Source organism: Girardinichthys multiradiatus, chromosome 2 (genome assembly GCF_021462225.1).
Source record: "Girardinichthys multiradiatus isolate DD_20200921_A chromosome 2, DD_fGirMul_XY1, whole genome shotgun sequence".
Taxonomy (NCBI): Eukaryota; Metazoa; Chordata; class Actinopteri; order Cyprinodontiformes; family Goodeidae; genus Girardinichthys; species Girardinichthys multiradiatus.
This window is the reverse complement of record NC_061795.1, coordinates 40661288-40678466: the sequence shown is the minus strand read 5'-3', so window position 1 is coordinate 40678466 and position 17179 is coordinate 40661288. Positions and strand designations below refer to the sequence as shown.

Here is a 17179-nt window from a genome sequence, read left to right as displayed (position 1 = left end):
CATTCAATCACTTATTGGGAAAAAAAAACATGCATATTCACTGTCCCCTAAAACAAACTTATCAGCCAGAAAATAAAATATTTAAAGGGACAAACATTTAAGAGATAGAACCTTCAGCTTGTATTGTAAATTAGAAAATACCAAACTGGAGGGCTGAGGTTGAGAACATCTCTATTTGTAAAGAGTTAATGTGTATTTATTATTTACTGTAGTACAGTTTGCAGATACACATGAGAGCAAATGTATTTTTTTGTAATTTGTGATGATCTAAAGATTGGAATAAAGATTTCTACATTAAAAATGTTCAAATAAAATGTCACACTTTGCCCTGAAGACAAACTTAAATCCTGCAGCACATTACTGTGTGTTTTAATCATATAAAACCTTCTCACTGTGCAAGAGGTCTTATACACACTGTACTCCTGATCTGAAAGACACATTAATATGTGCAGTGTCTCCAGTCTTATAAGTTGCATTTCAAAGAGTAATGCAGTTTTCATGATTTGATCAGGGAATGTAGGGACAGTCTGCAAGCTGCAAGTGTATTGTAGAGTAGAGGTAAAACAGGCTCTTTTACATGTGAACTGTAAGATATTAATTTACAGGTCCTAGAATTTTTACATGTTGCTAAGCAACTGTGCTGTACAGCCACAAATCGACGATGAGATTGTTATTATATTTGCTTGGAAATTTCAGTTCAATCTTAAAACTATTATTAATGTTACACATGAACCACATATGCATTAATCCATCAGTTTCAAACAAGTAAGACACACTGTGGATAACAATATCAAGCAACTGTTAAGCCTTAACTTTAATAGTTCCTTGCATCAGTAATGAAATTAAGAGAAAATAGAACTCAAGTGGAAGAATTTTCATTATTTTATTGCCTCTTTTTAAAAACAGCTGTTTTAAAACTAGCTGGCCTTAAAACAGATATATTTTATAAATATATATATTAATCTTGATTTGCCCATGACAGTTCAAGTTTCACTGTTTCTTCCGCATCAGTAATTTAGTTCAACACTGCTGAACTAAACTTACAGGTCTATTATGGATATCAATAATAAAAGAAATAGACAGAAGGTACATGGTAACTGCGAAAGAAGCAGTTACCATGGAGACCTGGAAATGTATGGAATGCTAAAAGCGAATTGCCTACTTTTCCACAGGAAAGCTAAGCAGGAACCCTGTTAATTAGACCATTCCTAAAGCCAGACACGGTGATGGCAGCATCATTCTGAGGGAATGTTATTCTGTGATACTGACAGAGAAACTAGTGAGGAACAAGTGAAAAATTGATCCGATTAAAATGAAAGTATAACTTAAAATAAAACCTGCTCAGAATCAGAGTCGGGCTTTTGTTGATGTTTTTCTGGTTTTGCTTTGGCTGATTTGGAGATGTCTCCAAATACATAAAGCTAACACCTCACCTCTTATGACATCCTGCAAAAGAGGCCCTCTTCTCCTCAGCGGTCATGGGCTGTTTGACACCACCGTCATGCCGGTTGTGCCTGCTGTCACGGTGACTGTAACCATGGTTGAGACTCTCAGAGAGCGAGAACTCTCCGTACCCCTTCCTTCGAGCCTTCTGACGCAGTTTGTTTCTGTAGTGCTCAATGTCTGACTTCTGCTTCAGCCCAATGTGGTTTGCCTTCAAATAAACAAAAATTTCAGGATTGGCATCAGAAGAATTGCATATCTGTTTACTTTTCTCAGCAAGATATCTGAAAAATTTTAAATGTATTTGTTGCTTGCATTATGGAAAATCAGAGAAGCTGACACACCTTAAACATATGTTTTCTTCTGCGTAGGGTACCTATAAAATGGGATAGTGGAGAAAACCCTGGGGTTGTTCCTGGTATTATGTTATGTAGGCTAAGGAATAATTTAAGGCAGTCTCAGCTTGAGAAAGAGGTAGAATAAGAGCGAGACGTGACAAACGGGGTGAGGGATTAGAGGAGGAAAACAGTTTGCTCTAAAACAGCTAAATTCAGTAACAGCTCAATGTGTCCTGGAGGGGATGTGATGTTATAAGGTGGGAGGATGGGATAATAGACGACTGAAGTGAAAATTTCTCAGATTAGACACAGTTTCCCTTAAATTTGTATGAATTTAATGCTGGATGTGACATAACGTCGTTGATTATGTAAAACCTGATATATTATCAAATATAATATTTAAAGCATAACAGTATCTATGATCTTTAAGTTTGCTGTTTGTATCAAAGACTGAAGGTGAGGAGCATCAACATCCAGACCATGAAACTTAAAATATCTATCACAAATCTAGCAAACCAGTTATGTTTAGCTGTGTTTTGCAGACTCACCTCCCCATTGACAACCACGGAGTCCTGGCTGTGTGAGGAGGTGGAGGGATAAGAGTAGGTGGGCTGGGCCGTCATGGGTTTAATGGTGATGAGACGAAGAGAGCCTGAATGGTCCTCATACGGGTCTGGGAAGAGGACAAGTAATGTATACAGTTATACTAAGGTACAATATCATCCAACAAGTAAGGAAGCCTTTATAGAGACAATAGTGCAAAATACTAAATCCTAAAAAATGAATTAAATTTTTTTTTTCTTTTTGCAAATTTGTGTTTGATGGAGCCACAAGAAATCTAGAATAAAGTCCATTAAACAGATGATACCAAAGTACAGATGTCTAGACATAATGCACAATGCCATGCATGGCGAAAACCAAAGCACAGCACTGTAGAACAAACACATACCAACTGTCATCCATGGTAGTAGAGTGGTTATGATTTGGGCTTATTTTATAACAAAGAGCCTGTACATCTTGCAGTCATTGAGTCAATCATGAACTCCTCTGGGCTTTCAAATATTCTAGTCAAATGTGAGGCCATCTGTTCAACAACTGAAGCAAGGACCAAATTGGGCCATGAACAGGGCTACATCAGAATGGCTGAAAAACAAAAGAATTAAGATGTTGCATTGGCCTAGTCAAAGGCGAGAACTCATCCTGAGTGAAATCCTGTGGTAGGGCCCAAACAGAAATGTGGAAAACGATTGTCTCCAAACGTCAATGAACTGAAGCAACATTGCAAAGAGGAGTGGGTCATACTTCTTCTACAAGTATGTAAGAGACTAATTAAATCTTAAAGAATCTACTAATAGTTATTGCTGCTGCAGGCTTATGTAGATGCTACTGAAACATGGGGTATACTTAGATTTTCACTTAAATATTTTCCAATTAGTCTTCATCTTTGTTCAACAAATAATGACAGCATAAGGTCTGTTATTTGTGTTTATAGATTTGAGGTTACATATAAATAATTTCAGAATCTGATAAAGACCAGTTTATATTATTTCCTCCTGATAGATAAAACCCTCGACTTAATTGAAGGTGTACTTTTTTACCATGACTGTATGTGCACCGTCTGTTAAAATAAATAGGCTAAAGGTGATTATTCTGAACATTTTTATATTTTTTCTTTTATGCTTATATGGTCCTGGATGAAATGTCAAGCTCTGTAAAAGAAAAGAAAACACATTATGTCATTTAGCTTTTTAACTTAGATCTGCTTGTTGTCATAGAAACTACAAAATTAGATAAGTGAAATAAAGAACAAATTCTGTTTAATACTAATGCTGGGGGAATAACAGCACACATTCTCATGTTTATCTTGATAAAATTAAATTAACTCACTGTGGTGGACCTCAGACATATGAAGCTTGCTGTATTTAAGGTTATATAGTGAGTTACTGAAGAAGGCAGCAGATGGGCAATGATGTGTTGCACTGTCCACTGTGACTCACTCCCAGACTGACTGACATCATGATAAGTCAGCTTGAAAACTCATAGTGTCAACTGGCCTTCATCTTGGCAGAAGCTCTGCCTGCGTTATTTGTTACTGAAGCTGCGCGACATGTCAAGCGTGACAGTCAAGGTCGGGCATCAGGTGGGCGTCACAAACAGCAGACACCGTAGACCAAATCAGAAGTAATAACACTGCATGAAGATAATACTAACCCTTGACACCAACTGCTAGTTGTAGAAGAAGAGGTTGTTTCACTACCATTACAGCAGAATGTGCCAACCTAATTCAGAGTTTAAACAGGGATATTAATACTGTCAGTCAACTGGCAGCCATCTTGGGGACATACAGGAATAGTAAAAAGTAAGCAAATGCTTTGTTCGTATAAAATATTTAGTCTTTACCAGGTTCTCCAGCATACAAAACTACCCACCATGGTTTCCTCCTAAGTGTACTCTAAGTGTACTCTGGCTGCAATATGGTAGACAGACAGCCCTGCAGAGGATGGTGAGAGGAGTTGAAAGGGTCTTTAAAACGTGCACAGAGTCGCTGTTCAGTATCTGTTCCAGAGCTGCTGAAGGAACAGGATTGAACATTGTCAGAGACTCTTTGTGTTCTCTCTGAATCGCTGCTATCAAGCAAACAGAACCGCCAGATCAAAAGCAGAACTTCCAGACTGCTACACAGCCTTCGGTGTCAAGCTATTTAAATCCTGTTAAGCAACTGCACTTTATATTATTGCATCTATTTTTATATGTTTTATTTATTTTGTGTGTTTTATGCTAACTAACCTGTTGAAGATCCCAAAAGAAAAACACTCTCATTTTGCTGTATATTATTAGTGATTAATTATTACAATAAACTGATTTGATTATCTTGAATAAATATGAAGCTAAACAGAAAACTAAAATAAAACTCCAAAACCTTGGTAAGAAACCCTAGAAAATAAAGGGTTGTACTTTCTTTTTACCATGACTCTTAAGATTTGACTGTTTAATGTCTAAAAAGTACATTTACAAAAATTTTATTTTTTCTTCTTTTTCCTGCATTGAAATAAAATACCCTGGATGGAGATTTGGTTTTGAAACTAAGTCCTCTGTGACGTGTCAACTATTTCTGCCAAATCTGTCATTTCTGCCCAGTTTTCGCTGTAGAAGTCACATAAAATATATATTTTTTTAAATTCAGCTTGAAGCATAGCAGATGGAATTCATGCAGTTGTTCCTTTTTCTGTATTGCTACAGACTTGTTTAGGATGAGGAATTTCTGCAAGTCAGTTAGTCGATGCTTCCTCAGAAAGATAACTTTGTACCATTTGCAATTACACAATGCGTTTCACTTCATTGTGTATCAAACTAAACTGTATGCAACTGAATTTGGACTCGTCTACTTTACTTAACTGGATTGACTTAGAATGGTCTGGAAAAATAGTTCTTCATAAAAGGATGTGAATTCGAACTTGGTTCTTACAAAGAGGCTTGAGATAAAATTTATTGTAAATTGATGCTAGTCACATAAACTGAACTGAATTGAGATTAATCATTCCCTTTTCAAACTTCCCTTCAAATACACTAGCAACTCACTTATGTACTGATATCGGTATCATAAATATTCAAATAAGTTAATCCTGCAGATGATTCAGGGTAAAAAGCAAGATCTCTTTATTTGCCCTGCTCATTTATTTTAATGAAAAACCTACTGTTCTCCATTTCGAACATCCTGCAAACACCGGCAAAAGGCTCAAATAAACAACCATCCCTTTTTGCTGTGGTATTCATTAATGTGCTAAAATAAATGATAAATTACACAATTTACAGTAAAAATTGGTATGCCAGTGCCAAAGAGATTGAAAATCAGTGGCCTAAACTCTCTTAATTACCAGAGTGCTGAGGAATATTTATGCAACCAATCCTCAGTGTGCAGCGAAATAAAAAGATATGTCGCTACTGATTGCACGTACCTTTTATGAAATCTTTCAACATGAACCATTTGCAGAAAATCTGTAGTGTAAAAAGACTTGTGAATACAGAAAATGCTGGCTGCATTGAAAGAGATGCATTGATGCATTGAAAATATCTTAAAAATAGCTCATTATGTGTTATCAAAAACTATACGCAGTACTAATGAACTATCTATGATCAAAATTAGAGCGAGGTGCTTATGCTTTTAGAGTGGGCATGACATGGGTTATGTATTGGCTGTGTTATGCTCATACCAGCTAAGATAGCCTCAAGCAGAGACAAATGAGACCACAGACATGCTTTAAACTTATTTTTTTTCTGATTCTCTTATTTCTGACTGAGAACTCAAAGCTGCAATTTTCCAAAGTGATATCACTGGAGGAGTTTTACCAGACTGCTACCTGAGCAACAAAATGCTTTATGCAAGCCATACAGCCTTTGCCCATATTGAGCAAAACCATATTACTGCCTACTTAATACTGAGTTTCCTCTTGTTGCCAATCATTCTGAGACCTCTGAAATGTCTCATTTTATATTTGTTGCCATACAAGAAAAAAACAGTGCTATGCTCTCTGCAACCTAACGTAACTGTTGGAAATTGGCCGAGGATGGCAGCAAATTAGAAAATGTAATTCAGTGTGAAAGTAATCCTAACATTGCTTCTGTCTCCACTGGCTTGTTTGCATGACCTTGTCATGATCATTTCCTATATGGTTGCTTCTGGGCCTCCACCATCATTTTTATTGTAAAACTGTCTTAATTCTGTGTAAAGGAACCCTTAGTAACATTTACTGAAAGTTACCAAATGCTATCATCAGCCATCCAAACTTTCTTTTTCAAAAGGAAATCCTGCAAATGCACAACTGGGTTGGGATATAAATTCATAGGCCAACTTATAACTTAAAACCTGCACTTTTTTCTTTGAAAAATTCTTTACAGTTGACAACCGTTTTCTGACCAGCAATAATAAAACAGAGACAGCTCTCCTGGCCCTACCATTAGGGAATACCATTTTTATGCAGATGTTGCAGGGATTATGATTATTGATTACTTAATATTTATCAAAGATTATAATTAAAAATCATAACTCACGAAAATTATTTCTTAACCAAAAATCATTACTTACAAATAGAAATCAGAGATGTCCTCTGGTGTTGTGATTATGGGCTCAAAGCTCTTAATTATTACACTTAGCTATTCATCATTAATAATTTATTAGGTTAATTGGTCACTATAAATTGCCCTTAGGGGTATGAATGAGTGTGTGCATGGTTGTTTATGTGTTGCCCTGCGATGGACTGGCGACCTGTCCAGGGTGTACCCCTCCTCTTGCCCATAGACTGCTGGAGATAGGCACCAGCTCCCCCGCGACCCACTATGGAATAAGCGGTAGAAAATGACTGACTGACTGACATTAATAATTGATCAATTATTACCCAGAACCAGAAAATGTCACTGTTTATTCAACCACTTCAACGAAGGTGAGGAACTTTGACCTTGTTTTGACAGATAAATCTCTCTTGCACAAAATAAACATGAACGCTTCTCTTAATTATATATATGAAAATTTATTGCAGCCATATAATTCTGATACACCATTATTCTGGTCCAAAAAACCTTCACCTAACTAACAAGCACCGTTCTACGCAAAGGGGATAAAAATGACTACCTAACAATAATAATAAAAGAAAAATATACATGCATTTAGTGTCTATAAAGAACAAACCAGCAGTTTTATGGACAAAATGTGTAATTTGGGTTAAATGGAAAGAGAAGCCCTCCTGGTGTTCTGATGTCTCGATTGTAGTGATCAGCTGGTAGACTGTGAGCTGTGCTCTTAGCCAATTGCAGCTGATTGCTCCAAATCTCAAACAAAGGGTCATAAAACTCTGAGGCAGGAACTCAGTGGAAAAACTCCAGTGATAAAACTGGAACAAAGGAGTGGGCAGGCGAAGCCCAGACCAAAGTTGCTTTGAATAGAAAAACTTTAAAAGTCCAACTTCTAACTCCTGGCTGATTTGGGATCAACCGGACAAAAACATGAACCTTGCTGATCCGTGCTGTGTGATTCAGCCGCACAGCAAATCTAAACAACTCAGCATAAAACACTTCAATCAGTATTTCATGCAACAAGTTGATACCTTGGATTAAGTACTGGTGATTCTAAATCACCTTAACTATGCCTCATACTGCCCAGACGTCTAAATGTCAGTCAGTCAGTCATTTTCTACCACTTATTCCATAGTGGGTCACGGGGGAGCTGGTGCCTATCTCCAGCAGTCTATGGGCGAGAGGTAGGGTACACCCTGGACACGTCACCAGTCCATCACAGGGCAACACACAAACAACCATGCACACACTCATTCATACACCTAAGGGCAATTTAGAGTGACCAATTAACCTAACAGGCATGTCTTTGGACTGTGGGAGGAAGCCAGAGTACCCGGTGAGAACCCACGCATGCACAGGGAGAACATGCAAACTCCATGGAGAAAGACCCCTGCTGGGAATTGAACCCAGGACCTTCTTGCTGCAAGGCAACAGTGCTACCAACTGCACCACCAGTTGAGTAAAATTAAGTCTCAGTTGGGTTGAAGGCCAATCAGTATTACTATGTTTTTAGACAAGTTTTAAAAATGGATAGTGAAGTGGCCTGTCGAATGTGCAAAGGTAAGGCATCCCATATCCTAGGAGCCCCAATCGAGAAGGCCTTATCCTCTCTAAGCTACTGCTTTGAACTGAGAATGACCAGAAACAGCTGGTCAGCGGACCAAAGTGACTGAGTGGGAGTGCAGGACCTTCTTGCTGCAAGGCAACAGTGCTACCAACTGCACCACCGTGCAGCCCTAAGTCTAAATGAACCTATTCAATTTAATATAAAAAAAGAACGAAATTACTTTGACGTTGATTTCTTCTCTCCACCGGTTGAGGATGGATCAGGTCTGAAGAAAAACGAGGGGAGGGGAGATCATGTGTCCGTGATCAACTCAGAAGAAAAATGTTAAACTTCTCATCTGTCCAGGAGGGGAAAATATGAAGAACCGTTTAGTCAACTGAATCACAAGGAGGAAAACACATCTCCTTGGAAATAAAACCTCTGTGGGTTTTTCACCTGTGCTGGTTGACAGCGTGGCCTTCGATCGGTATATGAATCTTCTGAACTTCTTGTATCAGACAGAATTCCAGCTTTCAAGATCTTCCAGGAATGGCCTTGTGGAGCAAAAGTTCGCCTGCGAGCTTTTGTCTCTCTAGATATGCGCCTCCGTTGCGTCATCCCGGGAAACACGCTGGAAATGGCAAGGAAACCTTATTTTCTGCAGGTTTTATAATCCCGGGTGACGTCAGAGCTGCAATGTCTGTTGAGCTGCGCATGTTCAACTGTGTGACCAAAATGGATGACTCCAACAATGTGTACTTTGTCAAGTTATGTAGATGGTCTATGTCAATGTGAAATTCACATGAATGACAAAGACCCAAGGCACCCAAAAGCACAGTGACCAAAAGGTCAACATGCCACCACCTTGCCTTAATCCAGAATAATATTTGTGTACCATCTAACTATCACCTAACCATCTACACAATTCTATTTGGATCCTACAATTCATGGTATACAAAATAAAACATTATCCATTTGACCAGTCCACCGTCTTCTCTGATGCCAGGGTCCAGTTGTTGTGGTCATGTGGTCTTGGCATTGTAGAAGAAGTTAGACTGGTCAGATGAATCAGTCTTCTTCTACAATAACTGCAAGGAGTTTCATAGGTAAACACTGGTCATTTTTGCGCATTATTGTTAATTGCCTCATGTTCTGTTCTTTGATCTCTGGTGTTACTTCTTAGAGTTTACCACTGAAGGCTGGGGACCATCCCCAAACAACTTGGGTTTATATAAGATGTTATTATGACCAAGCGTTTGTTGCCATCCCAGTTTAGTAGAAATCTAATGAAATCTTTCAGTGTGGGGTCTCACAATTTTGAAACAAAAAAATATTTTTCATCAAAGGGAAGTCTGTTTTGTGAAGTACAATATAATTGCTATGTAAGCATGGCTTTGTCTAGTAAAGGGGGTCTGCCACTCCAGTCCTCCAGAGCTACCTCAATCAAATTAAAGGGTCATTACTAGGCCTCTGCAGAACTCGATGACATGCTGAAGAGGTAATTTAGCCAATTTGTTCAGATAGTTTGGGGCAAGGATGCATCTGAATGTTGCAGAACAATGGCTCTCGAGGACTGCACGTGGAGACCAGTAGTCTAGTGAAAGAGGTTTATGGCATTTTTATAAGCCCTGGTGCATTACGTTTGACATCCTATTGTTTCTATGTTTGAGACATTTTTTTTACATACAAAATGGAGTGGGCTGCACGGTGGCGCAGTTGGTAGCACTGTTGCCTTGCAGCAAGAAGGTCCTGGGTTCGATTCCCAACTGGGGGTCTTTCTGCATGGAGTTTTCATGTTCTCCCTGTGCATGCATGGGTTCTCACTGGGTAATCTGGCTTCCTCCCACAGTCCAAAGACATGCCTGTTAGGTTAATTGGTCACTCTAAATTGCCCTTAGGTGTAGGAATGAGTGTGTGCATGGTTGTTTGTGTGTTGCCCTGCGATGGACTGGTGACTTGTCCAGGGTGTACCCTGCCTCTCGCCCATAGACTGCTGGAGTTAGGCACCAGCCTCCCCGTGACCCACTATGGAATAAGCGGTAGAAAATGACTGACTGACAAAATGGAGTACTTTCTAAGGTTACTAAGTGTACACAGCATCATTTTCCTACAGTGGAAATAAATATGTTTACTGTTCCATCGTAGATTGAGACACGCATGAAAACTCCAATCCTGCTCTAAATAAATTATACACTGATTACAGTTTCTTTAACACAATATTGGGGAGAAGTAAAACTTCATCTGTGAAAACAAAAAAATAGGGATTCTTAAAAGATTGTTAAACTCTCCTTCCTGTGAGCCTAGGATCTTGTATCGTCTCATCTCAGGAGCTTATTATGCTCTTCAATCTCTACAATTTGGTGACTCTCAAAATGTTCTTATCCATGTCTGCGGCATTTCTTTCTACTTCCAACAACTAACAATGCCTAATCCTGACAGTAAGATGTTCTATTAAGATAAGTGATCTTAGTTTTTTTTCCTCTGCCTGTCAGTGCTGATGAAGTTATGGGCCGATCCCAACATGAGTCTGGGATCTATAGCAGCAGCAGGGTATCATCTATAAAATGATGGAGATTTTTTTTTTACATTACACATCCAGCTTAATTTTTCTTTATTAGCATGTGTGAAGGTTTTGCTAAGTGCTTTGCAGCATGAAGATAATAATAATAAAAGCAGTACTAGGGAACTCGTTCTGATGGTTAGGTGTTCTTTGTGTTGTTTTCACTCTTGTGCCCTGGCATAACCTCTGCAATGTTGTGGTGTAATGGCACACAGTACAATACCAGGACCTGTAAAGCAGGAGGTTAGCCGTCAGTAATTCTATTATTTACACCATTGCTTTGCTGTCGTCACACATCAAACTGCCTGGCAGACAGATGCTATTGTTTCTGCAACCAGTAGATTTTACAGTCCATGAACACAACACCTCATTGAACATGTGTCACCAGTTAAAGCCGCGAACAAAATCAGTCATCTGTAACCTTCTAATGCCAATTGCCAATAATGGCAATTTCAGTGGATCATATATTTTTCACATCTTGTTGGCTTATTGTGTCCTAAAGAACTAAATTTCATGTACTGTAGGGAGTAACAGTCTAAGAGAATCTCGGAATTGTCAATATCCCTACAATTTTTAACCACATATTAACCTAAGTTCTTGAAGCAGATAAAGCCAAACCATGTAAAATACAAAACAGGAAAAATGTGTTGTATTCAGTCCAATTTTCCATTTAGCATAAAAAAATACATATCTATGAGCAGTGGAAGCATGTTAACCAGAGGACATCCTTGTAAAGATGTTACATCTGCAACTATATACAACCGGCAAGAACTGATCAGCCTAACCATGAAAATAAGTTTTGAGGATCTTAAACATGTTGTCCTCGCAGTCTAGCGATAACCTTAGAATATGTGTTGGTTTTCCTTAAAAAACATTGTGATGGCTGAAGTTACAGTCACAGAAATTAGGTACTCTTTTCCAACATCACACTGCTACAGTAGAAAATTACATATTTCACTACACTTATATTTTGCTTTCTTTAAATATAGGACTTCATTCACAGAGTAATAAAGAATTGGTTTTGGTTTGAAATGTGTTCATTTATACAATATTGCACTGTATTTTAAAAGGTGTGCACATTTTCGTTTACCTTGTTATGTGTGTACTTTTTGAATTAATCGTTTTTGTTTTTTGAGTAACTTCAGTGGCAGCTGCTCCATTCCTGTGGATGAATAAAGAGGTGGAAAGGGGCGGATGAAACCGATGTGGACACCGGCGGGTTTTTGTGTGTTTGACCCTTTTCTTGTCTGTGTAGACTCATCACCCACTTTTTAAGTTTCCCTTCTGTTTCAGTAAGGCAGGTCTGTTTTGTTAGTTATTGTTGTTTGTTGTCAGTTTTTTTGAGTAGAGTTTGTTAATATGACCTCTTTTATGGGCCCAGTATCTTGATTTCTGTATAATTTATCCAAGTTTGTTTTTCTTGGTTAAATAAACGCCAATTTATTTGCACTTTGACCTGTGCCTGACTGTCGTTTACTGCTCGACCCACCACAAATATCTAGACCACTTTACTGGTTTGTTGTCAAGTATTTCTCTTTGTCGTTTTTCATTGGTTTCAATTTTTATCTTTGTCCAGATGTTGCAAATGAATTCAAAATATGACAAACACAAATGAATGCATTTTTTGGAGTGATCTAATTTGAATTTGTTCTAATTTATTGAAATACATCTGTAAACATCAGAACACTACGGTGTATGGTGTGGTGTTATGATAGTATAGTCGTTCAATAGTCTGTCTTTATCTAAAGATCAGAGACCTGGACCATTCTCAAAGAAGACTTGAACAACATCGCAATCCAGGTGTCAGATGGGCACTGGAGAACTGGGCTAGGTTTTAAGATTGTACATGCTTCTGTCTAAAAAGGGACACACTGATGATGGTAAACTGCATTACTTTGACAGTAATTCCATCAAATTATGCTATATAAGCTTCTGTGTCAGATCTGCTCTATTTTTGTGTATGGTTAATAAGATCAGGAAGACATATACAGTTCCCTAAGCACTGACTAGAGATATTTAATTGCATAACAGCATCAGTGAGAAATTAAATAAAATTCCTGCAGCACTAATTTGTTTTAATGGTCTCTTAAACGGTTCATCAGTGTGTTTTTTACACCTCAGGATAAGAATCCCTCAGGTTTACCATGACTCACACAAACCATATAGCTTGTTTGATTGCGAATAACTTCTAAAGTGAAAACATGCTGTAACATATATTTCCCATCCACCTTCCTGATTTTTTTCGTGTGGTGTAACTAAAAAGGAACTTGATATCATGTTTTAGGAGGATCCACTGGCTTTTGACTACATTCAGTGTTTTCAGGTTTTTATCCTGGAACGAGGTGAAGCAAAAGGTAAAAAACTCTAGAAACACTGAAATCTCAACTGCTTTCTGCAGATTAAACCAACAGCAGAAATGCAGGATGTGAGAGAATGATCATTTGGGCTTGAGCCGACATGAAGCCTTTGACATGGATCTGTGTGTAGTCGTTAACAGTTATTTGATGAAGCAGCAGGCTGAGTAACTGGACTCATGAGAGTGTTAATTTTCACTCCATTAATTCACAATAATTATTTTTAGGTTATATAATCATTGAATGACAGAGTGGCTTGGGGCAGACTGGATGATTTTTTTTTTTTGCTAATCAAAACATCCAAATTTTTAATATTGAAAATTGACTGAAACACTGAAATTCAGAGAAACTTATGTGCTTCCCCACTAATCTTCTTTTTCCTCCTCCTCACCATTGTTGCTCCTCTTGTGCAGCTCCTCCTTGCCGTTCTTGCTGCTGTTGCCCGTCGCGGTCCTTCGGGCCGAGGAGCTCTTGCTGGTGTTCAGCTTCCCTGAGCTGTTACTCGATACTGAGCCATCCTCCTCACTTGGCAACCGCCTGTTGTGGCCATGGCAACAGAGAGACAAGGGAGAGAGGGGAGGACAGGAGGGGGGAGTGAGGCTTGTGAGTGTGTACACAAAATGGGCATCATTTCAGAGTTATTACTGGCAGCAGACTATCCGCTTTAATTACAAGTGAGAAAACAATGTTAGTGAGTAATTAGCTATGAGAATGATTTAAAAGGGCTTTAGAAATAAATATGTTCAAAAAGTCTACAAAGCAGCTCTGAGGATGCAAGTAAAAAGGTGTCAAAACTTAATTCCTGGTTTACTTATTTATTCAGATTTGTACTTTTGAAGGTTGATTTGAAAGTTTGATAGAACAGTATAGTTGAAACTTATTGAGCTCCCGAGGAAACTTTGATTCACTTAACAGCCTGTTTTAGCCACCATGCAAGTTTCTGGTGTTTTATTTTAACAGCCATATAAAATAAATCTTGAAACTTACCAGTTCCAGAAAAGCTTCTTATACAATAAAGACCTCATATTTTCACATTGGCTGCAATGCCTCACAAAAATATTCATACCCCTTGAACTTTTCTACATATTGTATTACAATGAAACCACAACATCTTATGAATTTATTCATGATTTTATAGACCAACACAAATTTGTTCATCAATGTGTAGGTGGAAGTAGAAGGGAAATATACATGGCTTTGAAATATTTTTACAAATGAAAATCTTTAGAGTGGCGTGCATTTCTATTTAGCTCTGTTTTACCCTGATCCCTCTAAATAAAATCAGTTAATTTCTTCACACATCACCTAATTAGTTGACTGAGTAAACTGAGTCCACTGGTGTTTTACTAAATCATAGCCGTTAAGTTAATGGAAGCAGGGATCCGCAGTTGGAAAATGTGCTGTTGTGTTTGAGGGCAGAATACAATAAACTTTCTGCTTCCAGAGCAGCATCTTAAGACTCAAACAGACATTTTACAAATAAGGCTATAAGGCGGGCAAAATATTGGCATGGCAAATACGACAACTGGAAAGCAGCGCGCCGATTGCGGAAATAGTAACCGAGGAACCTGTCCTTTCAGATCCAGAAGAAATAAACTTGGCATTAGGGAATACTATACTAAGTTATATATGGCACAATCTACTATTCAAAAGATAAATATTCATGATTTTTTAAGCAAGCTAGAGATACCCAAAATCTCAGACGAAAACAAAAATGACTTGGATTTGGAAATTACAAAGGAAGAAATTGAACGTGCAGTAGACGAAATGAAACCTGGGAAAATGGCTGGGCCAGATGGCCTTCCAATAGATTTATACAAGAAATATAAAGGTAAATTACTAATCCCTTTACTGGACATGTACAAGGAAATCTTTAAATCAGAAAATTCCCCTCCCTCACTGAATATGGCAATGATCACCCTACTGCCAAAACCAGGTAAACCATTAAATAAATGTGAATATTTTAGACCAATTAGCTTATTAAATTCAGATTTAAAAATAATCTCAAAAATACTTGCTCGGAGACTTCAAAACATTACCGAATATAATTAATCAAGATCAAAATGGCTTTATCAAGGGGAGACATGGTTTCCACAATGTAAGGAGAGTCTTAAATATAATACACTTCAGCAATGGGGAAACAGACAAAGCTCTTCTATCACTAGATGCCGAGAAGGCATTTGATAGAGTTGAGTGGATATACCTTTTTGAAATTATGAAGAAATTTGGATGTGGGGAAAATTTCCTAAAATGGATAAAAATTTTGTATAATAACCCCTCTGGAGAAATAAGAACGAATAGGAACATTTCAAAACCAATTGAAATTAAGAGGGGCTGTAGACAGGGTTGCCCATTGTCACCCCTGTTATTTGTCCTCGCCATTGAGCCGCTAGCAATCACAATACGCTCACATCCTCGCTTTGCGGGTATTAGGATTGGTCCACATGAACATATGATTTTGTTATTTGCTGACGATGTTATTTTGTTCTTGTCAAACTTGAGTGAATCCTTAGAGTGTCTTTTAGAAATAATTAATTCATTTAGTAATGTATCAGGTTACAAAATTAACAAACAAAGTCTTCCATCTTATTGCTAAAAATGAATGACAAAACTAATTCCAGAGGTACAACAGTTTAATGTTGTACCACAATTTGAATATTTAGGAATACAAATTTTGCCAAGCCTTCAACAAATTGTGGAAAAAAACTATTATTTGATAATGAGAGATGCTGATGCACAGAGGTACTTTAATACATTGTATGTGGTACTAAGAAAATATGCCGTAAAGGAAGTTTAACCTGATGTGAAACGTAAATCAATGAATCTCTGTTTAATTAATCTGTGGCTATCCTCACGGACCCGGAAGTGTGACACAAAAAACTGAATTTTGGAACTGAAATTGAATTTCAGACTTGAAAGTGAAAGTAGTCAAACTGAATTTTTAATACAACAAAATACTTTTTAAAAGCAAATGAATTCAGTTTTAAACCATTATATTCAGTTTCAGTTTAGTGAAATTCATTTTCAAACCAATGCATTTAATTTCAAATTACACAAATACAAATTCAGTCAGAGCAATTCAAATTCAGTTTCTGATGGCACAAGTTTCTTCCCATAGCAATTCAGGTCCATGTAGACCAGGAGAAAGTTGTGAGACTGTGTGTTCAAGCCACATCGGGTGATTTGTTGATATTTGAAGTGCAGTCATTTAAATCATTGTTTATAAGTAGTTACTGGGACCACAATCAGTGTTTTTGTCACTGCAGAGAAAGTTACATGTATTCAGCTGGTGGATGTGGATTCTCTGATCAACTTGTTCAGAATCAATATTAATGAAAATGAATAAAAACAAAATGCTGTTTAATGTTTAATTTTTATCATTTAAAAAAAATTAAGTGATGGGTAAAAATAGATTATGACATGATTCTGTCAGTCAAAATGACTGAAAAGGAAAAAGTCTAGCGTAACTATCAGTCCTGACGATGTCCATCATTTTATTATCAAAGTACTTCCAAACGGGTAATGCACCATGTTACAAAGCTCAGACCATCTCAAACTGGTTTCTTGAACATGACAATGTGTATACTGTACTCAAATAAAGTCAACAGTCATTAGGTCTTGATCCAATTGAGGACCTTTGGGAGGCAGTCGAATGAGAAATTCACATCATAGACATATAGCTTGTTGAATATATGCCACCAAGAATTAAGCATGACAAGCTTTTTTCACATTTTTCTTCTGTTGTACTGTTTTTCTCATACATACCTACACACACATAGTGGACACACACATGCATACCCAGGGCTATGTAAGCTACATCAGCCACACAACATGACAGGCTTGTCTACAGGTGGTATCAGACACACGAATC

At 37.6% G+C, this 17179-nt stretch overlaps 1 protein-coding gene across 4 annotated transcripts in view; it reads right to left on the bottom strand.

The window, feature by feature from the left end:
• kiaa1549la (KIAA1549-like a) overlaps window positions 1-17179 on the bottom strand; it is a 126048-nt gene that overhangs the window by 16379 nt on the left and 92490 nt on the right. For all 4 annotated transcript variants that reach the window (XM_047347800.1, XM_047347809.1, XM_047347817.1 and 1 more), the window contains 3 exons: window positions 13700-13845; window positions 2330-2454; window positions 1434-1654 (listed from right to left, as the gene is read on the bottom strand). In XM_047347800.1, the coding sequence (XP_047203756.1) occupies window positions 1434-1654; window positions 2330-2454; window positions 13700-13845 (492 nt within the window). The remainder of the gene's footprint in view (window positions 1-1433; window positions 1655-2329; window positions 2455-13699; window positions 13846-17179) is intronic.